The sequence below is a fragment of the Neurospora tetraspora genome (assembly GCF_033439725.1).
Source record: "Neurospora tetraspora strain CBS 560.94 chromosome Unknown B0H65scaffold_10, whole genome shotgun sequence".
Lineage (NCBI taxonomy): Eukaryota > Fungi > Ascomycota > Sordariomycetes > Sordariales > Sordariaceae > Neurospora > Neurospora tetraspora.
In genome coordinates this window covers 398,826-415,388 of record NW_026944392.1, presented here as the reverse complement: position 1 = coordinate 415,388, position 16,563 = coordinate 398,826, and the positions used below count along the sequence as shown (strand labels likewise).

The 16,563-nt window shown below is 53.1% G+C and overlaps 2 protein-coding genes and 1 pseudogene across 3 annotated transcripts; 1 reads left to right on the top strand and 2 right to left on the bottom strand.

Moving 5' to 3' along the window:
• Positions 1-1,872: 1,872 nt before the first annotated feature.
• B0H65DRAFT_76713 (WD40-repeat-containing domain protein) lies at positions 1,873-4,326 on the bottom strand. The gene is made up of 4 exons (XM_062831385.1): positions 3,813-4,326; positions 3,028-3,748; positions 2,857-2,961; positions 1,873-2,800 (listed from the first exon to the last, which is right to left on the bottom strand). The coding sequence occupies exons 1-4, from the start codon at positions 4,170-4,172 to the stop codon at positions 1,902-1,904; spliced, it is 2,085 nt and encodes a 694-aa protein (XP_062676742.1). The 5' UTR covers positions 4,173-4,326; the 3' UTR covers positions 1,873-1,901.
• A 2,363-nt stretch (positions 4,327-6,689) lies between these two features.
• Positions 6,690-6,775, bottom strand: B0H65DRAFT_t467 (annotated as a pseudogene). The gene has a single exon. The product of its transcript is annotated as a tRNA-OTHER (tRNA).
• A 3,629-nt stretch (positions 6,776-10,404) lies between these two features.
• B0H65DRAFT_76670 (uncharacterized protein) lies at positions 10,405-15,692 on the top strand. Its single transcript, XM_062831384.1, has 2 exons — positions 10,405-10,843; positions 10,902-15,692. Exons 1-2 carry the CDS (start codon positions 10,595-10,597, stop codon positions 15,504-15,506), a joined length of 4,854 nt encoding a protein of 1,617 aa, XP_062676741.1. The 5' UTR covers positions 10,405-10,594; the 3' UTR covers positions 15,507-15,692.
• The last annotated feature ends 871 nt before the right edge of the window (positions 15,693-16,563 follow it).

Here is a 16,563-nt window from a genome sequence, read left to right as displayed (position 1 = left end):
CTTCTCGAAGGATTCTTGACTGTATGCCTCGCTTGATTTATGACGCTGACGGATGTCGCTCAAGCAGGTAAGGTGGGATAAGGTTGTAGATGAATGATGCATGGTGATGGAAGGGGGGTGGTAGTGGCATGTGAGTGACAGGTTGTCCCTCTTGCGCATGGTCATTTCGGACTCGGAGTTCTTGTTCTTTTCGACGTAATACTGGTAGCGGATCAGGTCATGTTCTGAAGGAACATTTTGTCAGTCTTCATTTGGGAAAGAGTGATGGAACCGGGGAGGAGGGGAGTTCTTACCGGACAGTGTAGCTGGTGAAGGTCAAGGAAAGCTGTTGATATCGCAAAATGTAGATCAATCCGTGGTAAGAAATGGCAATGATGGACTTCCGTCGTTTGTCGTGGTGGAATTGTTGGTTGATGGCTTCAGTGGCAGAAGTGGTTTGGAGTAAGTAGGTCGGTTGATGAGTGTTGCAGGCTGAGGAAGAACTCAACTTAAGAAGAAGATCTGAGCAATAAAAGTTGGACGTCTCCAAAACAGATCTTTCATCACTGACCGTTTGCACCAAACAGCCAAATGCTCCTTCCCATCCTCAGCCATTCCCTGCTTCCTATCATGAAACATTCGGACAATGGCACTTTCCACTTGAATTTCATCAACCGCCACCTCCAACCATCACCGCTCAACGCTTCGTTCCTGCCTCTGCTCTGCAGTGCGTAAAGTCCAATGCGCTCATATTCACAACGGAGGAAGGAACCATCCGAACTGTTAAGTTGCGCGGAAGGTACATCTACGTATTGAAAGAACAACGGGAAGGAAGGAGACATCGGGAGGGAGATGGGTCGTGCTTTACCACTTTCCACTTGCTTGTTCCACCTACCACTCACCCACTCGATCGTGATCGTGATTGTGACGGGATTTGTGCCATCCAGATGTGGCAGTTGGGGCTAATCGTCATCACTCACGGCATATCGCCGGTAGGAAACCTCAAGAGATGAATCGCGATTCCCTCTTTTCCATGACTGACACATTGTTGTTTCCTCTCCCTCTTAGTTTAGTGTCATGACTTTCGGTATGAGGTTATCAACTATCTATCTCTGCTTGACGACGAAATACGGGAGACAAAAACTATGCACCATTTACATATCCACCAAGTGAAACATACCTTACGATGGAGCGTTACGTGTAAAAAGAGACACGTTCTCCGCGCAAATCGATAATGTGGGAACGGAACAAGATTCTGTTCTCTATCCATGGTCATTCTGGAAGGCCAACCCGAAGGCGACAAGACGAAGCAGACATGAAGACATTCATTCCCCTCACATCTCCGAACCGTCATCAGCATTGAGCATTCTGTTCATCAACGACAACATGAACATGAACGAGACAAGATCCCATTCCAAAAAATACCATTCTCATTATCGCAACTCACACTATCACACCAAAGCAAGAGGGTATAGAACGAAAAAAAAAAAAAAGCCAAATCATGAACTCCATCCAACCCCCAGATATCCTTCCAGAACCATGCAAATGACGCCCCCCTCCTTTTCTATATCACTGTAAGTGCCTGCTTTTGAGATCCCATCCCGGATGCCTAACTTGTGAAACACATGACGCTGTACCTATGCTTGCAAGTTGACCCAAAACTATGTGCCTTCGTTCCCTTCTTGGGGAGAGGCAATGTTTTGTTGAAAGCAAAAAACACAAAAAACGAAAAGTTGCTTGAGAATCCGCAATGGAGGAGGATAAAGAAAGAAACAAAAAGAGATGTGAGGACGCAGATGGGCGCAGACGGCGTATCCAAAATATCCAAAACTGGAGGGAGATGCAAGAGCAGTCAGAGTGGGTAGTTGAAACCCGACATGCTCTCATCATCCCAAAGTTGCGGGAGTCCCGGCCGCCACCTCTCACTGTTGACAAGGCCGCGGCTTGAAAGAATGTAACCGAATCGTTCCATCCTCACTGCCGCTTGCCATCAAACTATCGCTCAGCCCGACACAGGTGACGGGTCCGCAGTGGCCCGTATACGTCGCATCGCACTTGCCGCTGCGCGGCTCCCACGTCTTGACCATGCCGTCGTTAGCTCCGCTGATAACGCGGATCGTATCTCCCGCCAAAGACCAAACGCCCTCGAGGTGGCCGAACAGTGTCCTCAGACACCGGCCGGTCGCGCTGTCCCAGAGGCGAATGGTGCTGTCGAGTCCGCCCGTCATGAAATAGCGCGAGGGAAGTGGCCGTGACTCGTCTGCTGCGAAGGCGGATCCATAGAGGTGGCGCACGTCATCGTCTCCACTCGGCAGGCTGCTCGGTAGCGGGTTGTAGCTGGGGCTGTGGCTGCCAGGGCTGCCGGCGTGCTCGATTTGTGCGTGCGACATGGTTGGGCTTCCGCTTCCGGTCGATGATACCGACATGGCGTCTTGGTTGTCTTGTAAAGCTCCGTTGAGCACCTCCTCGTCGGGCTCGTACTCGGGCGGGAGCATGAGGACCTGCTGCACATGGCCGACATGTCCTTCGTATGTCCGAATAACCTGGCGCGTGTCCAGGTCCCACAGCTTGATCGTTGTATCATCCGAGGCGGAGAAGACGGTTCGGCTCTTGATGTCGACATGGGTCGAGTTGACCCAATCGCTGTGGCCCTTGAGGCAGTATGTCTCCTTGGAATTGAAGTCGAAAATCTTGACTGTCTTGTCGCTCGACCCACTGGCGAGTAGGTGGCCGTCGAAGTGGACGCTAATCACTGAGTCGGTATGCGCAGCGAACGTGCTGAGGCACTCGCCGGTATGCCAGTTCCAGACCTTGATGGTGTCTACGAATCAGTTAGCAACATTGGCATGCTAGGATTGGAGGCGGGTTACAACATACGGTCAAGACTGCCACTGATGAGCTTCGAATCGTCAAACTGCAGCGCACGGATGCCAGCTGTATGACCAACAAGGGTCCGGATGCACTCTTCAGTCTCAATGTTCCCTGTCAAGAAGAATGTGTTAGTCTGGAGCGCCATTGTAACATGTCCAAAGGAGAAAGGCCACGTACAGATCTTGATGGTGGCGTCGTACGATCCAGTCGCAAGGATGTTATCATCGAGCTGGAGACAGGTGACGCCATTCTCATGACCCTTGAGAACTGACAACTTGTAACGGCTGTTCTTCCAGTTGTAGCTGACCTGCCAGCGATCCCGGTAGACAGCCTTCCAGCTTCGTGTCTTGGGTTGCGTTACCGCCTTGGAGGCTTCAGCGATGCACTGGCGCTTCTTTATAGGATCCTCTTCCTCCGTCTCTGCCGGGCGCTTTCCGTGTTGGTTGACTGATTGATGCTGGCTGTCGTGGGAGTCGGCCAATTCCGTGATCCTCCCTTGTGGCCCACCCTTGGCCAACTGTCTTTGTCTTGTGTAGTTGCGCAGCTTCTTGCGTTCCAGCAAGGGCAATCCCCATCCACACTTTGTGCATTTCCTGTTGACGTGTTGCTCGCACATGCGGACCCAGACGGCATCGGAGTCGGCCAGGGTTCGCCACCTCTGGCTGACCTGGGCGGCCTTGGTCAAGCTGACGGTGTCGAGATAGCATAGGACCTTTTGGGCGAGCTCGACGGGGAGGGCGGAGATGAAGTCGATCTTGAGGGCTTCGTTGACTTCTCTAGAGACGAACGAGAGCTGTGGGAAGCAGAGCTGGGAGAGGATACCCTGAAGCATCAGGTCGCGGTGTCGGGCAGGGGCGGCGGAGAACAGGGACCACACGTGGGTAACAGCTTGCTGATCCTATTTCAAGCAAGGTACAAGTCAGCCACCAAACCTCTTTTTTTTTCCAATATTGTAGACCTACCGCTGATGTGAGCTTGTCCAGCTCGCTCTGAATCATGACCATCTTGGCCTTGTCGGCAGCTCTTCGGCACTTTGAGTCTGGGTGATGTCTGTAGCAGTACTTGGAGTTGGGGTTCTCTGCTCTGGCCGTCTCTTGGTTCCCAGGCTTGCCGATGGGGGCGTAGAGGCTGGGAATATGTTCCCTGAGGAAGGGCGTGACAGTCTTGCTCATGAGGACGGACGACATGTTGGTGACGCTGTTGCGGGAGCGCAGCCTTGCCTGTTGCTCTGGACGTTTGCGGTCGCAGTTTTGGTCTGTGATATCGGTCGGGTCGTTGGAGATGTCATTAAGACGAGACGGGGCGAGGTGGTAGGAATCCATTGGGAGAGGGAGTCGAGGACCGCCGGGCCCAGATTACGCTGCGATTATGCGTCTGTAGAGTGCGGTTGCGGTTGCGTGGTCTTGTCGATGGATGGCGGCAGAGGCAGCACCAAGCATTGGGCCCTCGCTTGCTAGCGATGGTTGTCAGGCTGGAGGGCGATGGCGTGCTGACCAGGGGAGGCAGATTGATGTATCGTAGATTGGCGCTGTATCGATCTTGCGTGATCTGGAGGATGTCTTGGGGTTCCCTGTGGTCCTTGTGTGTGAGGTGTATGGATGGTGGCCGATGTTTGGGCGGTCTACCGTCGTCTAAGAGGTCCAATCTCGCTCCACTGTTGGTAGGTCTGGATCAAGCTGAAAGAGGAGGGAGGGGATGCCGGGCAGCCCAACTGGCGATCTCTCTGGATGGGCACGTGATGGGTCTGTTTGTCGTTGGCGGAGGATTGGAGATGGGGCCCCGAGAAGGAGGAGGCGATCAAGAGAAGGGCCAGATGACCCGGTAATGTCGTGTGAAAGACGGACCGTTGAAGGACTGCTGGACACAAAGAGGAGATGGGCACGTTGACCTTTTGTTATTGGTGCAGTGTAAGTGTTAGTGCACTCGAGTCCAGCGCAGTGTGCAGCTGCACTTCAGAAGGCTAGGTATCAAGGTTAGGGGACGTCTGTGGGAGGACGGGAAGGGAGCATTGGAAGCAAGACCAGGCGGGTGGCGCGCAATGCACACCTTGGTCGTAATCCGAGTCAAGACTGGGGGAGAGTGTTTAAAGGGTCCTTTTTGGTGCTGTACGTACTGTGATGATTTGTTCCACTCCAGTGTGTTACACAGGGCTGTTGTCTGAGTTGATCGACTGGCTGAGTTCCAACTCTTTGAAGCTCAGCTGTACGAGTCGTCTTTAGCGTAACCGGATATGGAACGGCTCTGCGACGGCTCTCGGTGATGGGATGGGGACCTGAATACTCAGCTCCTTCCAAGATGGCAATTGAGAAAATACAAGTCTCGCAACGGGGTGTTGAACCTCTTGCTTCACCTCCTGAAATCGGACGTGCTAGACTTGCTCCTTCTCTGTGACCTGTGAGTGTTGCGACAGAAAGAGACAAGATTGGCCGTCGCTCTTGCAAGAGGAGGGCAAAATGGCGAAATCGCTTGGCTCAGCTTGGGTGGGGCGCGGGAAGCTCCCAGGTACAAGGTGGAGTCACCGTCCTCTTTTTTCGCTTTGTTGCTTTGTCGCCAGAATTGCGACATCACCGGGTCCACTGTAAAATGCGGAGATGTACTAGCTGTTAAATATTGCGCCAAGCTGTGCGGGAAATATCTAACAGCCAAGACATACAGCTCGAGCTACAGCTCTCTGTGATGCCGGGTCCCGGTCACGTGCCACTGCATCTTGAATCGCAGCCAGATCAGGCAACTCTTCCATCAAGGTTCCCAATTACCCCGTCTGCCCGTCTCGTCGTGCATGTCAACATCCAGGCGACATGTCGTGATATCCACCCGATAAACATCGTCAGGCCGTTGGCAGCGACATTGACATTCCCATTCCGGTTTCGATCTCGATCCCGGCGTTCTTGAAATTGGATCTCCTTCCTCCTTCCAACATGTCGACCCATGCTAAGGTCCGTATGTCAAGGTCATTTTCCTTGTCTCAGACCTCAAACCTGCTGGACCTCCGAAACGCGCCCGCCCGCCCCACCCCCCTATACCACCCACCAATTAGCGGACGGGCACACTTTTTTACGGTAGTAAGTCTGAGCCAACTTTGAACGTTTTAGCCGTCAACCGAAGTTATAATTCTAATTAGAACGAAATCTACTAAATTGTATAATTATAATTATACTCTCTCTTTATATAATATACCCTAATTAAAACGAAATCTATTAAATCATAATGTTTTATTCGCCCGATTCGATTTATTATTTATTTTAAGAATCGCCCCTTCCGGCTTTACTTAATAATTACTTAACGTTCGCGCCCAATTCGCCTAACCTCACATTCGAATTCTCTATCCTCCAAATTAACCTAACTATATTTGTATATCGCTGAATACTGGATGAAAACCTCCTGTGTCTTTATATTTAATATTTATTTTTATTTAATCCAAGCCTTCCTTCAAAGTCCTTTTATAGCCTACCCCTCTACCCCTACCCTTTCTTTACCGCCCCGAGATCGTCTGTTTTATATAGGGTAATATTTTTAGGGGGAAGGAAGAGGGGTTTTACGGATTTCGATCGGCATTCTTCTTAAAATCTTCTTTCGGCCCAAAGGCCCTAGAGTTGGCGGAAGCGAAGGTAAGCATTACCCTACTTGCTATTAGGGAATTATATGCTAATTAAGCGAAAAAGTTGTCATACTATCAAACGGGGTAATTACTTTTCGAAGTAGGGAAAATCAACCCGAATCCACTTTTTCGGCAGAGTACCTAAGGTTTTGGACTAGGGAGAGCCTTGCAAGTTTAACTACGTACTTAGGGTGGGAGAAAAATTCCATCCGATTTAAGAATTAGAAAGATCGGATAGAAGAGAGGGGAGTGGGATTCGAACCTACGACCTTACAGAAACTGCAAGGTAAATCCAAGCCCAGATCTTCCCAACTGAGCTATCCCCCCTAATAATAAATATAAATTATAATAAATAAATAAAAATTACAACGTAAAAGTTCTAGTTTATACCAAATATAATGAATAGACCGAATTTAAATACATATTATTATTATTAAAATATTCGCGAATAACTATTAAATAGATTTTTTTGCTTATATAAGGATTTTCGCAGCTAACGGCCAAAACGTTCAAAATTATCATAGACCTCTTCTCACTTTGTTCGAAGAGACCCACATTCCATGTGGGGCGGGGGCGCGGGGGGGTCCGGGAGAGGGGGGGGTCGGGGATGGAAGGGTGGGGGGGTGAAAGAGGTCAATGTAACAGAGACTACATTTTCCTGGGGAATTTTGCGGGGTGACCAAGATTGACTTCCTTCTTTTCCATCATGATGGAAGCTTTTCAGACATTCGAGGGGTCTTGAAAGGCTCGAGCCCTTGCCGGCTTGTGGGTGTCGAAAGTTCGAAACAGGCTGACGGAGCTCCAGCGGCAATTTCTACAAGCCATGCCTGATAAGCACTGTAAGTTCAGAGTGTGTACTCTAAATCTCCCCGTGCTGCAAACAACTTTTGTTAGTAGTGTTTTCTTATAATGTCTCGATAAACGAACGTCGAGCTACACCGAAAAGATTCAGCCTCACATTGGAAATCATCTCATATCAGTTAGTCACCTCCCCTCTCCGATATCGAATATCTTCACGCTTGTCTTGGATATGGTACACGTTACTGGATGTCTTGACCACTATCACTTCCCATCATCTTCCCGTATGTGTAGAAACACTCATTGATAAACATGTCCTGACCACAGCGTAGACTTTACCACTTCGGTGACTGGAGGCAAGGCCCGAACAAATGGTTTTCGGCCCAATCGTCTTACTCCGGCCGGTACCTTATCCTCCAGATTAGTCCAATGCAACACAACCTTCAGGTCCTCACCCGTGGTTACGGTGGCTATCTCGGCACTCCTGAACAATACCACTCTGCGCCTGACGACCGCAGGTACATACCGATCCTTCTATGGCACCATAGAACAAGTTTATTTCGACCTTCTCCTCTCCAGTGCATGTGCCCCGGACCTTGGACTTCGCTTCCCTCGCTTGTATTTCGCCATCATGGAGGGCGGCATCAAATGGTTCATATGTTGCTGATGGGAGCTGGAGGGCGTCAGAACGATCACCAACCTCGAGGCCGTGTTCATATGCATGCCATTGTCCGCCCATGATCCTCACCAAGGCCTGCTTGACTGACTCCTGTCCTTCGCATTCGCTTACAAGAGTCCCAATGAGGCATATGAGGTCGATATCTCGCCGTAGGCTGGCCGAGTGGGACATTTCATCATCACCACTTTTCTTGCAAGCTCTGGCCCGGAGTTAGGAACTTCTACAAGTTTGGTTGATGCCGCCCTCTCTGCTCGAGACGTAATCGGCACCTCATGGGACTCCAACTTCTTCACAGCCTGAGGTTGACCCTGTACGGCACCATCAAGCGAGCACATTGCCAATGACAACGGCAACCTGCCATTCTCAGGCAAAAAGCAAGAAGCAAACCGATTGGGCATGAACCTCAACAGTGTGTTACACGACAGTCCATATGCTTACGACGCAACAGAGCTTCAATCCATCGTCCTACAAACCATCCTCAATGGCCAGCTCCATCTGACTCTGTCGACGAAGGACGTTCTAGATGTCCAGTCGGTTGTGGTGCTGGCTGTACATCACCAACCCCGCCATCAGGAAGCATACGTGCCGTCTTCTCATGCTGCACCCGACTGGCTGCCACAGTTCTGGCCAGTATGGACTCATGGATATGATCCTCATTGGCACCGATTGATCTTCCATACAGCCTCATCATGGACCGCCCACCTGTGACTGGCAGATGGACGATGCGAATCAACCGTGGCCCCATGACTTTTCTCAAATCTTCGACGTAGTACACACATCAACGCTGAGCCTCGGCGTCAAGAACCGGAAAGTCTCTATGATACCTGGTGGCTGGGTCGATTCCACGAGGCTTTGCCTACCGCTAGGCTGCGATGATGGTAACGAATCGAGCAGCACCATTGCGCAATGGGGCATACACATGATAGAGCTGGCTACCGTCATTGGGTTGATACCGATACCAGTGGCAAGAACGCTCAGCGCATGAGATTATAAAGCCTCCAAGAGAGAGAGAGAGAGAGAGAAGATGAGGCCGAAGAAACCCATCGCCCTTTGAACCAAATGGGCAGCGGTCGAAAAGTTAGTGGCATTGAAGGGCGTCAAGGACTTCTGCCACCGGCTGGAAGGCTTAAGCTCCAAGTCGCTCGCCATCCTAGACCGAATCGCAGTAAAGACATATGACATCAACCAGCGGGCCAAGAAGGACTTGTTGCATGACCGAATACGCACGTCAAGTCCATTTGGCTGCAAGTTCCTGATTTTGGGGGAGTCGTCGACTTCATGATATCGCCATGCTGGTCTTGCAGAGGATCAAACTGACCGCCGTCCTGCCCGTCCAAATTAGCATCATCTCAATGGGTCCAGAAGCCCCTGAATGCGCGATCCAGACGTCCGAAAGCGAAAAGGAAAGGAGCCATCTCGTTGTACTTGTTTCACGATGATGCTGATGCATGCAAGCTTACGGTTTCGGAGGTGTGGTGGACAATTGGCAAAAGGCCCTTTTCGTGGCTCCAACGGCCAGCGAGCTCAGCCATTCATTCATCGCAGCCACACCCGGAGCGAACCCAGGAGGCAAAAAACTGGAGTTGTGGCGCGCATTTTTCCGTTGAAGCTTGACAGCAGCCCTGGCTGTCTCCATTCTGGTCTGGCCCTCACCAGTGACCTGGTTCGTTCGCTCGCTCGTCTTCCAGTAAAATTCGATTGTCCAGTCAAAGATGCCCCTGAGCTGCAGGCCCTCGCGACGACCAGGCCAAGGAGAGGGGTCGAGAAAGTGAGGGATGAATTGAAGATTCTTATACGATTCCGTGAAGCTCCACCATTTACGGTGCTAGTCTCCGGCGCCAGTGCCAGAGGCGCATAAATGCCGGATCTTTACCAATTTTACCTGATATCGCGCATGTGGGCGCTGCACTCGCTGCAGAACGCGCACCGATTAGCCCGCCGTCGCCCGCCAACCACCAATCACAAGCGCCGATAACATGCTGGATACACGTGTTGGGCAGCTGGGCACAGTTTTGGCCGGGTCGTTAGCTGGGCCTCACGAGAGGTCAGAAGGCAACGAGGAAGCGCTGCGAGAGGTGAGAGAGAGAGGGCGGCAGTGTGGTGGCCGTGGAAGTGGGCGGGTTTTCGGCCACCGGATCTTTAGAAAGGCCATTCCATTCAGTCTTCTCTCTGTCTGGTCTCCTTTGCCTGGTCTCTGCCTGCCTGCCCCTGGTGTTGTACCTTTTTTTCAGTTTCATCAATACAGAAGGAATCAGTCCACACCACGACTCACGACAACGTTGAGCCATACATACACAATACCGATCCAGTCCCTACGTAGCGCTCCGTCAGCTGTGCCTGGCCCCCTACACTACTACGGCGGATGGATGGCTCCACCAGATGAGGCTCACCACGCTCCAGTTCAACCTCATCTCGTCGTCGTCGTCGTCCGTTGTTGACCTCTCTTCTTAGGCAGTGCCGCTGCTCTGCTGCTGCTGATGTGTTTTGCATGATACCCTCATAGTTTCTTTTCCAGGCCTGTCACTTTTCATACGACCGACCGACTGACGAGTGACGACCCCGCTTAAGAGTCCCGAGTTGACGATAAGCTCTCCTCAGTCTCTCTTCTTCACCTTCACCTTGTTCAATCTCACTCACCTTCTTCGCCCCCCTCTTCAACTATCTTCAATATGATCGACCCTTTCACCGCCCTAGGTCTGGCATCGGCCGTCCTTCAGTTCATCGACTTTGGATCTACCGTGTACGGGGAGTACAAAAGGCTCCGCAACGGCAGCCTGAATGGCAACAATGCTCGGGCCGTATCTAAATCGTTCGAAGCGGCACTCAACGATCTCACCAACGTAAATCGCGTCTTGAAATCCACGCCAAGGCTTCACAACGCATCCGAAACAGAAAGTATCCTAATACAGCATGAAGAGGTCAGTGCCCCTTCGTCGTATGAGCAGACACCCTCCTCTTTGCTGACACCTGAACAAGGCCATCAACTCTCTCCTCGACCAAGCCACGGACATGGCTGAGGACTTCCTAAACCAATTACAGTGCGACCCAAACCGCTACGGGTGGAACACCCTAGCGGAGGCAATCGGCTCAGTCAGGACGGAAGGCGAACTCGACAAGTTCAAGGAGAAGCTGGATGGCTTCAAGCGTGACTTGGGTATCCATGTCCTCGCCATGGTAAACGCCAAAGTGGACCATTACGGCATGCAGCACCACTATGACCTAGCCCAGCAACGAGAGGAGATTGTCCAGTTACGGCAAGACATCCACCGCATAAACGAGAACATCGTCAAGATTGTAGCCTTCAACCAGAGAGGGATCAAGTCGGGGAGTAGCACACCAATCTTTGATCAGCATGCAAGAACGGCGGCCGAGGCAAAGCAGGGTGGTGGTCCGAACCCAGTGATTGTAGCTGCTATGATCACACTGGCTAGTGGTGAGACGAGGTTCATCTATCCTCGCGCAAAGGCCATGGGGGTAAATGGCAGCGGCAGTCACCAGCAACTCGGGCATTTCAACAAGGGATCGGAATCGGGATCCTTCGAGGACGCCAAATTCGACACCGTATTGCGCCTCTCATCCGACCCCGGGCTCATGGGTCAACCAGCAGGAGCAGAAATGGAACACGTCCCCACAAAGGACTTCGCGACCATCAGCAAAGCCGTCCTGGACATGCTTCACTTCCGACAAATCACCGACCGGTTCGAGTCCGTCAAGACCCCGTACGAAAGCACCTTTTCCTGGGTGTTTTCCCACCTCAACAACCCCAGCACCTTCGACAACATTTGCAGGCCCTGGTCGAATCTGTCAGCCTTCCTCGAAAGCAAAGACGAAAAGGACAAGTGCTACTGGATCAAAGGCAAAGCCGGCTCGGGGAAGTCTACTCTGATGAAGTACATTGTCAGCGACCGCCGCCTCCAACAACACCTGCAACGATGGGCGGGGCCATCCGACGACTTGATCTACGCCAACTTCTTCTCCTGGCATTTAGGGACAGACGACCAGCGGCTCATTTCCGGCCTTATGCGGTCGCTTCTCTATCAAGTGCTCTGTGCCAGGCCGGATCTGATAGCAACCATCATGCCGGAGATGTGTCTTGAAGCCGCCAAGAGCCGCAACGGCCAACTGGAAACTCCATCGGGTTCGGAGCTGAGGATGTGGTTCGAGCGGTTGCTGCACGCCACGGCGACGAATGTCGGAAATTTTCGCCTGTTTATCGCCATCGACGGGATTGATGAGTTCCAAGGCGATCCAGAGGAGCTGATCCACTTGATTCGCAACACCAGAGGAGATCGGGTCAAGTACCTGGTATCGAGCAGGCCGATGCAAGCGTGCGCCAAGGCGTTTGGGTCTTGTCCGAGTCTGAGGTTACAGGACCTGACGGAGGATGATATCCGACGGTACACGGAGGCGATGCTGGGCGAGCAGCTGCGCGATAAGGGCGGCGAGGACTGGTTTAGGCTGGTGAACGAGATTGTCAAGCGCGCCGAGGGTGTGTTTTTGTGGGTGGCGCTAGTAATACGGTCGCTGCAGAAAGGGTTGCAGAATCATCATGATAACCTGAAGGAGATGCGGAAGAGGCTGGATCAGCTGCCGAGCGATATCGAGAAGCTTTATGGGCATATGCTGAAGAAGATACCGCCAGATTACAAAAAGAACGCGGCCAAGCTGTTCCGGATCGTCATGGCGAGCATCGACATTGAGCAGCAAATCCGAGAGCACCCAGTCCTCGCGATCCAGTTGTCGTTGGCCGAAGGGGTATGGGATGAGGTCAAGTTGATCCCGGAAGGATCTCTGACCTGGGATCTGGAAGAGGTGAGAGTTCGAGACATCGAAGCGAGAGTGAGCAGTCGCTGCCTGGGGCTGTTGGAAGTACACACGCGCAAGGACGACAAGACTCACAAGCCATATATCGACTTCACCCACCGCACCGCCGTCGACTTTCTCCGCGAGTCCCAAATTGCTATCGACTTCCTTTATGGCACCTTGAGCTCCGACTTCAACCCGCAAGCCTACCTCGTCCGATCCTGCCTGACCCTGGCCAGAGTCATGCCCACCACTACCCGCTTCGACGGCGACGTCGTGTGGGACAGCATGCGCACCTGTCTCGAGTACGCGCGCATAGCCGAGTACAAGAAACGGCCCGTCTTCGACGGCTACCTAGACCGGCTCGACCAGGCCATGAGTCGGCACTGGTTTGCCGCGCTCTCCTCCACCACTCCCTACAACTCCTCGTCCGACATCCATCGCCTTCACCACTGGGCACAAAAAGCCTTCTGGTTCTGGACGGGCCCGAAAGACGTCGACATGGCCCGCGTCCAAGCCGAGTTCAACCAGTTCTGCTACCCTTCGCTTTACGTCAACAATGACCCCACGTCCACGTCCACATCCCTCGACGAAGAGAACCAGCGCCTCCTCGGCGAGATCGATCTCGGTTTCTTGGTAGTAGCAATCATGTACTCCTTGCCCACATACCTGCGCACCTGTTTACACCGCCTAAAGGAAGCCGAAGAGGGAATCGAAGCGACCATGAAGCGTAAATCCACCCGCAAGACGCTCATCAATAAGATCGACAAGATCAAGGGTGGGAAGCAGACGTACGTCCCACCAAAGGTCGCGCACACTGCTACCAGGTTACTGTTCCTTTGGGCGCAGCTCACGGCGGCTAGCAGCAACTTTTGTATTGTGCCCTGGACCAAGCCGCATGCGAGGGTGTGTCGGACGTTGCTGGAGTTTGGCGCGAACCCGATGTGCGAGTTTACTTTTTCGATGGGAAGCGGCAAGCTGTCGGCGCATAGGAACGCGTGGGAGCTGACGAGCCAGGCGATTCTGGTGTTGGTGCATCCGGCGCTGAGGAAGAAGAACTTGACAGAGCTTTTGCCGAATCAGAAGGTGAGGGCGGTGTTGTGGATTACCAACTTTTTCGTCAAGAACGGGGCCGATAAGGGTAGCAAGGTCCCGTCGGTTGTGCTGCACGGCGCCGGCATGAAGAATCTGGTGTTGGAGTGTCCTGGCCGAGCGAAGGATGAGGAGGCGACGCTGCTGGAATGGTTGGAGCCATACGCCAAGGGCCCCGCGACAAACGAGGTGGGCAAGAAGTTGGGCATGATTATGCGCAAGACGCATAGAGTGCTGAAGGGCGTGCATAAGACTAAGGGGTGGAGGAGGAGAAAGTCGAGGAGGCCGAATGGAGAGGGAGGGGATGATTTCGATGAGGATAGTGATGATTATGGGAGCGAGGATGATGACGATTATGATGACGATAGCGATGACGATGGGCGATCGGTCATCATGCCGGCGAGGAGGGATCGGGGCGAGCAGATCATCCTAAGGAAGCCGCTACGAAGAGCAGGGTCCGGAGACACCTTGTTGGACGACGCGATTGAGGATAAACCGTTGCCGCCGATCCCCCGGGAGAGCTCGATGCTCAGTACTCAGCCGAGTATGGGCGAGATCGTCGATGAGGATTACGGGAGGGCGAAGACGCCGGTGATGCACCATCAGACATTGCCGGACACCCCTCCACCTTCGGCACCGGATGAGATTTTCTTCCTCCCCACGGCATCGTTTGTCGAACTACCGAACTCGACGCCTCCTAGCCCGACCGGAACCATCTCGCCGATTTTGCCCCAGCAGCCCGAACCCGAGCCAGAGCTGGCACCGACCCCTCCTCCACGCCCGCATGAACCGAGCCCCGAAATGCAACAGACCCCCCGCTTCCCCGACCTCCCTCGCATGCCCCTCTCACCACTGTCGCAACGCTTCCCCCTCTCACCACTTTCCCAACGCTTCCCCCTCTCCCCAGTATCCCCCCGCATGCCACTCTCTCCCCTCTCCCCACGAACGCCCATCGCCCCCTCCCCCGCCGACTTCCTCTGGCCGGCCGCCTTCCGCGCCGTCGCCCACCACCGGCGCCAAACCGAGCCCTTCCCCGGTCTCGGCATCAACCCGTCCCAAGCAACCCTCGTCGACCCCAACTCCGACGACGTCGAAGACCTCTACCCGGACGTCAACCCCCACTCGCGCGCGCCGCCCTCCCCTTCACTCTCCCGGCGCTCCTCAACCGAAACCCTCGTCGAGCCCAAAGCGCCGCACTACACGCGCGAATCGCTCGGCAAGAAGCCCGACATGGAACGGCCCGTGCACCCGCTCGAGCTGGCGATGCAAAGAGGCCAACTCAACGACGACTCCGAGGACTCGGACCAAGAAACGGTGCGGCCGCGCGGCCGGCGCGGGATGAGAGATCGGTCGAATACCATGACGACGAGTACCACGAGCGCGACGACGACGACCACCGCTACGACGTCTACGACAACGGGTAACAGACACCGCGAGGCGCGGGAGATGAAGCGCCGAGAGGAGAAAGAGGATAAAGAAAGGAGAGAAAGGGAGGCAAGTCGGGCTGCGCGCAGGCTACCGGAGCCGAAGAGCGGGAAGGGGGGGTATGCGAAGTATTTGGGCCAGACGGGGGCCAAGGCGGCGGCGGTGGTGCCGCAGAAGTTGTTCAACCTCGCGTTTTGGGTGGGCGATTGGTGCAAGAGGGCTTATGGGCGGTGTTCGTGGGTGGTCAAGATTCGCTGGTAGGGAGTGTGGTTCTAGGGGGGTAGCAGGCCTGTCTGTGATACTGATGGGACTCCTGTTGAAGCTGGCGGAAGCGCAACTACCTTGCTTACTTAGGTAAAGGTAGTTGTAGCAACCTGAGGCTGAGATGGTAGGCCCCCCTAGAGGTAGAGAACGTGGAGGACATGGATGTTATTGTAGAGGACGCCGGAGAAGAAGTGTGATGGGTGCAGCAAGCAGTTCGAAGGATGCGACACCTGGGAAGAGAAAGGAGAGGCGTGAAAGGTGTGTGAAAGGTGCGAAGGACGCCAACGGAACAGAAAGGTCTCAACAGTTCGACCGACAGAAAGCTGTGACAAAACAAAAAGCAGAGGAAAAGGAAACTTCCCGTCTCCATGGGAATGATGGACAAACACGCAGGTGTCTTTCATGGCTCATCACGATGTTTTGGATTTTCCTTAGGCATGATCTTATGGGTTACTTATTACGGACGGTTGGGAAAAGCGATGAACGAACGAAACAAATTGGTTACATGGTTATGGCTTGCATTTTGGATAATGTTGATGATGACGGGTCCGGCTCCAGCGCTGGAGGATGATGGGGTCTGGGGTGGTGGATGGGCGCATCATCTACTAGAGATATGGCCCTACCCCGACCCGAAGTGTGTACATGAGATGATTTTTCTGTTTACATAGATCGATAGTTCCTCACAGATAGTGTTTATACCCAGAATGTCTTGGTTTAACTTGGTTGGTCCGGTCTCGGTGGCCTTTCTTCATCTTGCGGTTTCCTGGGTGCACTTGACTGACTTGGGGGCAAACATGGGGGAGTGAGTGTGTCATCAAGAGATCAACACACCATGACGAGCCATAGTCTTGACATTGCCAAATGGCTCCTTCTCAAGTACGATCTCCCCTTCGTGGACAAATGGTTAAAAGAAGGAGACTCTCGGCCCAGTCCTACAAACACATCTCGCACTCAACATTCGTCTCCCATCAAGGTTTCAAACAAGACATACTACCCAACCAGTCCCCCCTCAACTTGGAAAACTAAACCAAAATTCATCACCTACCCTCCACCA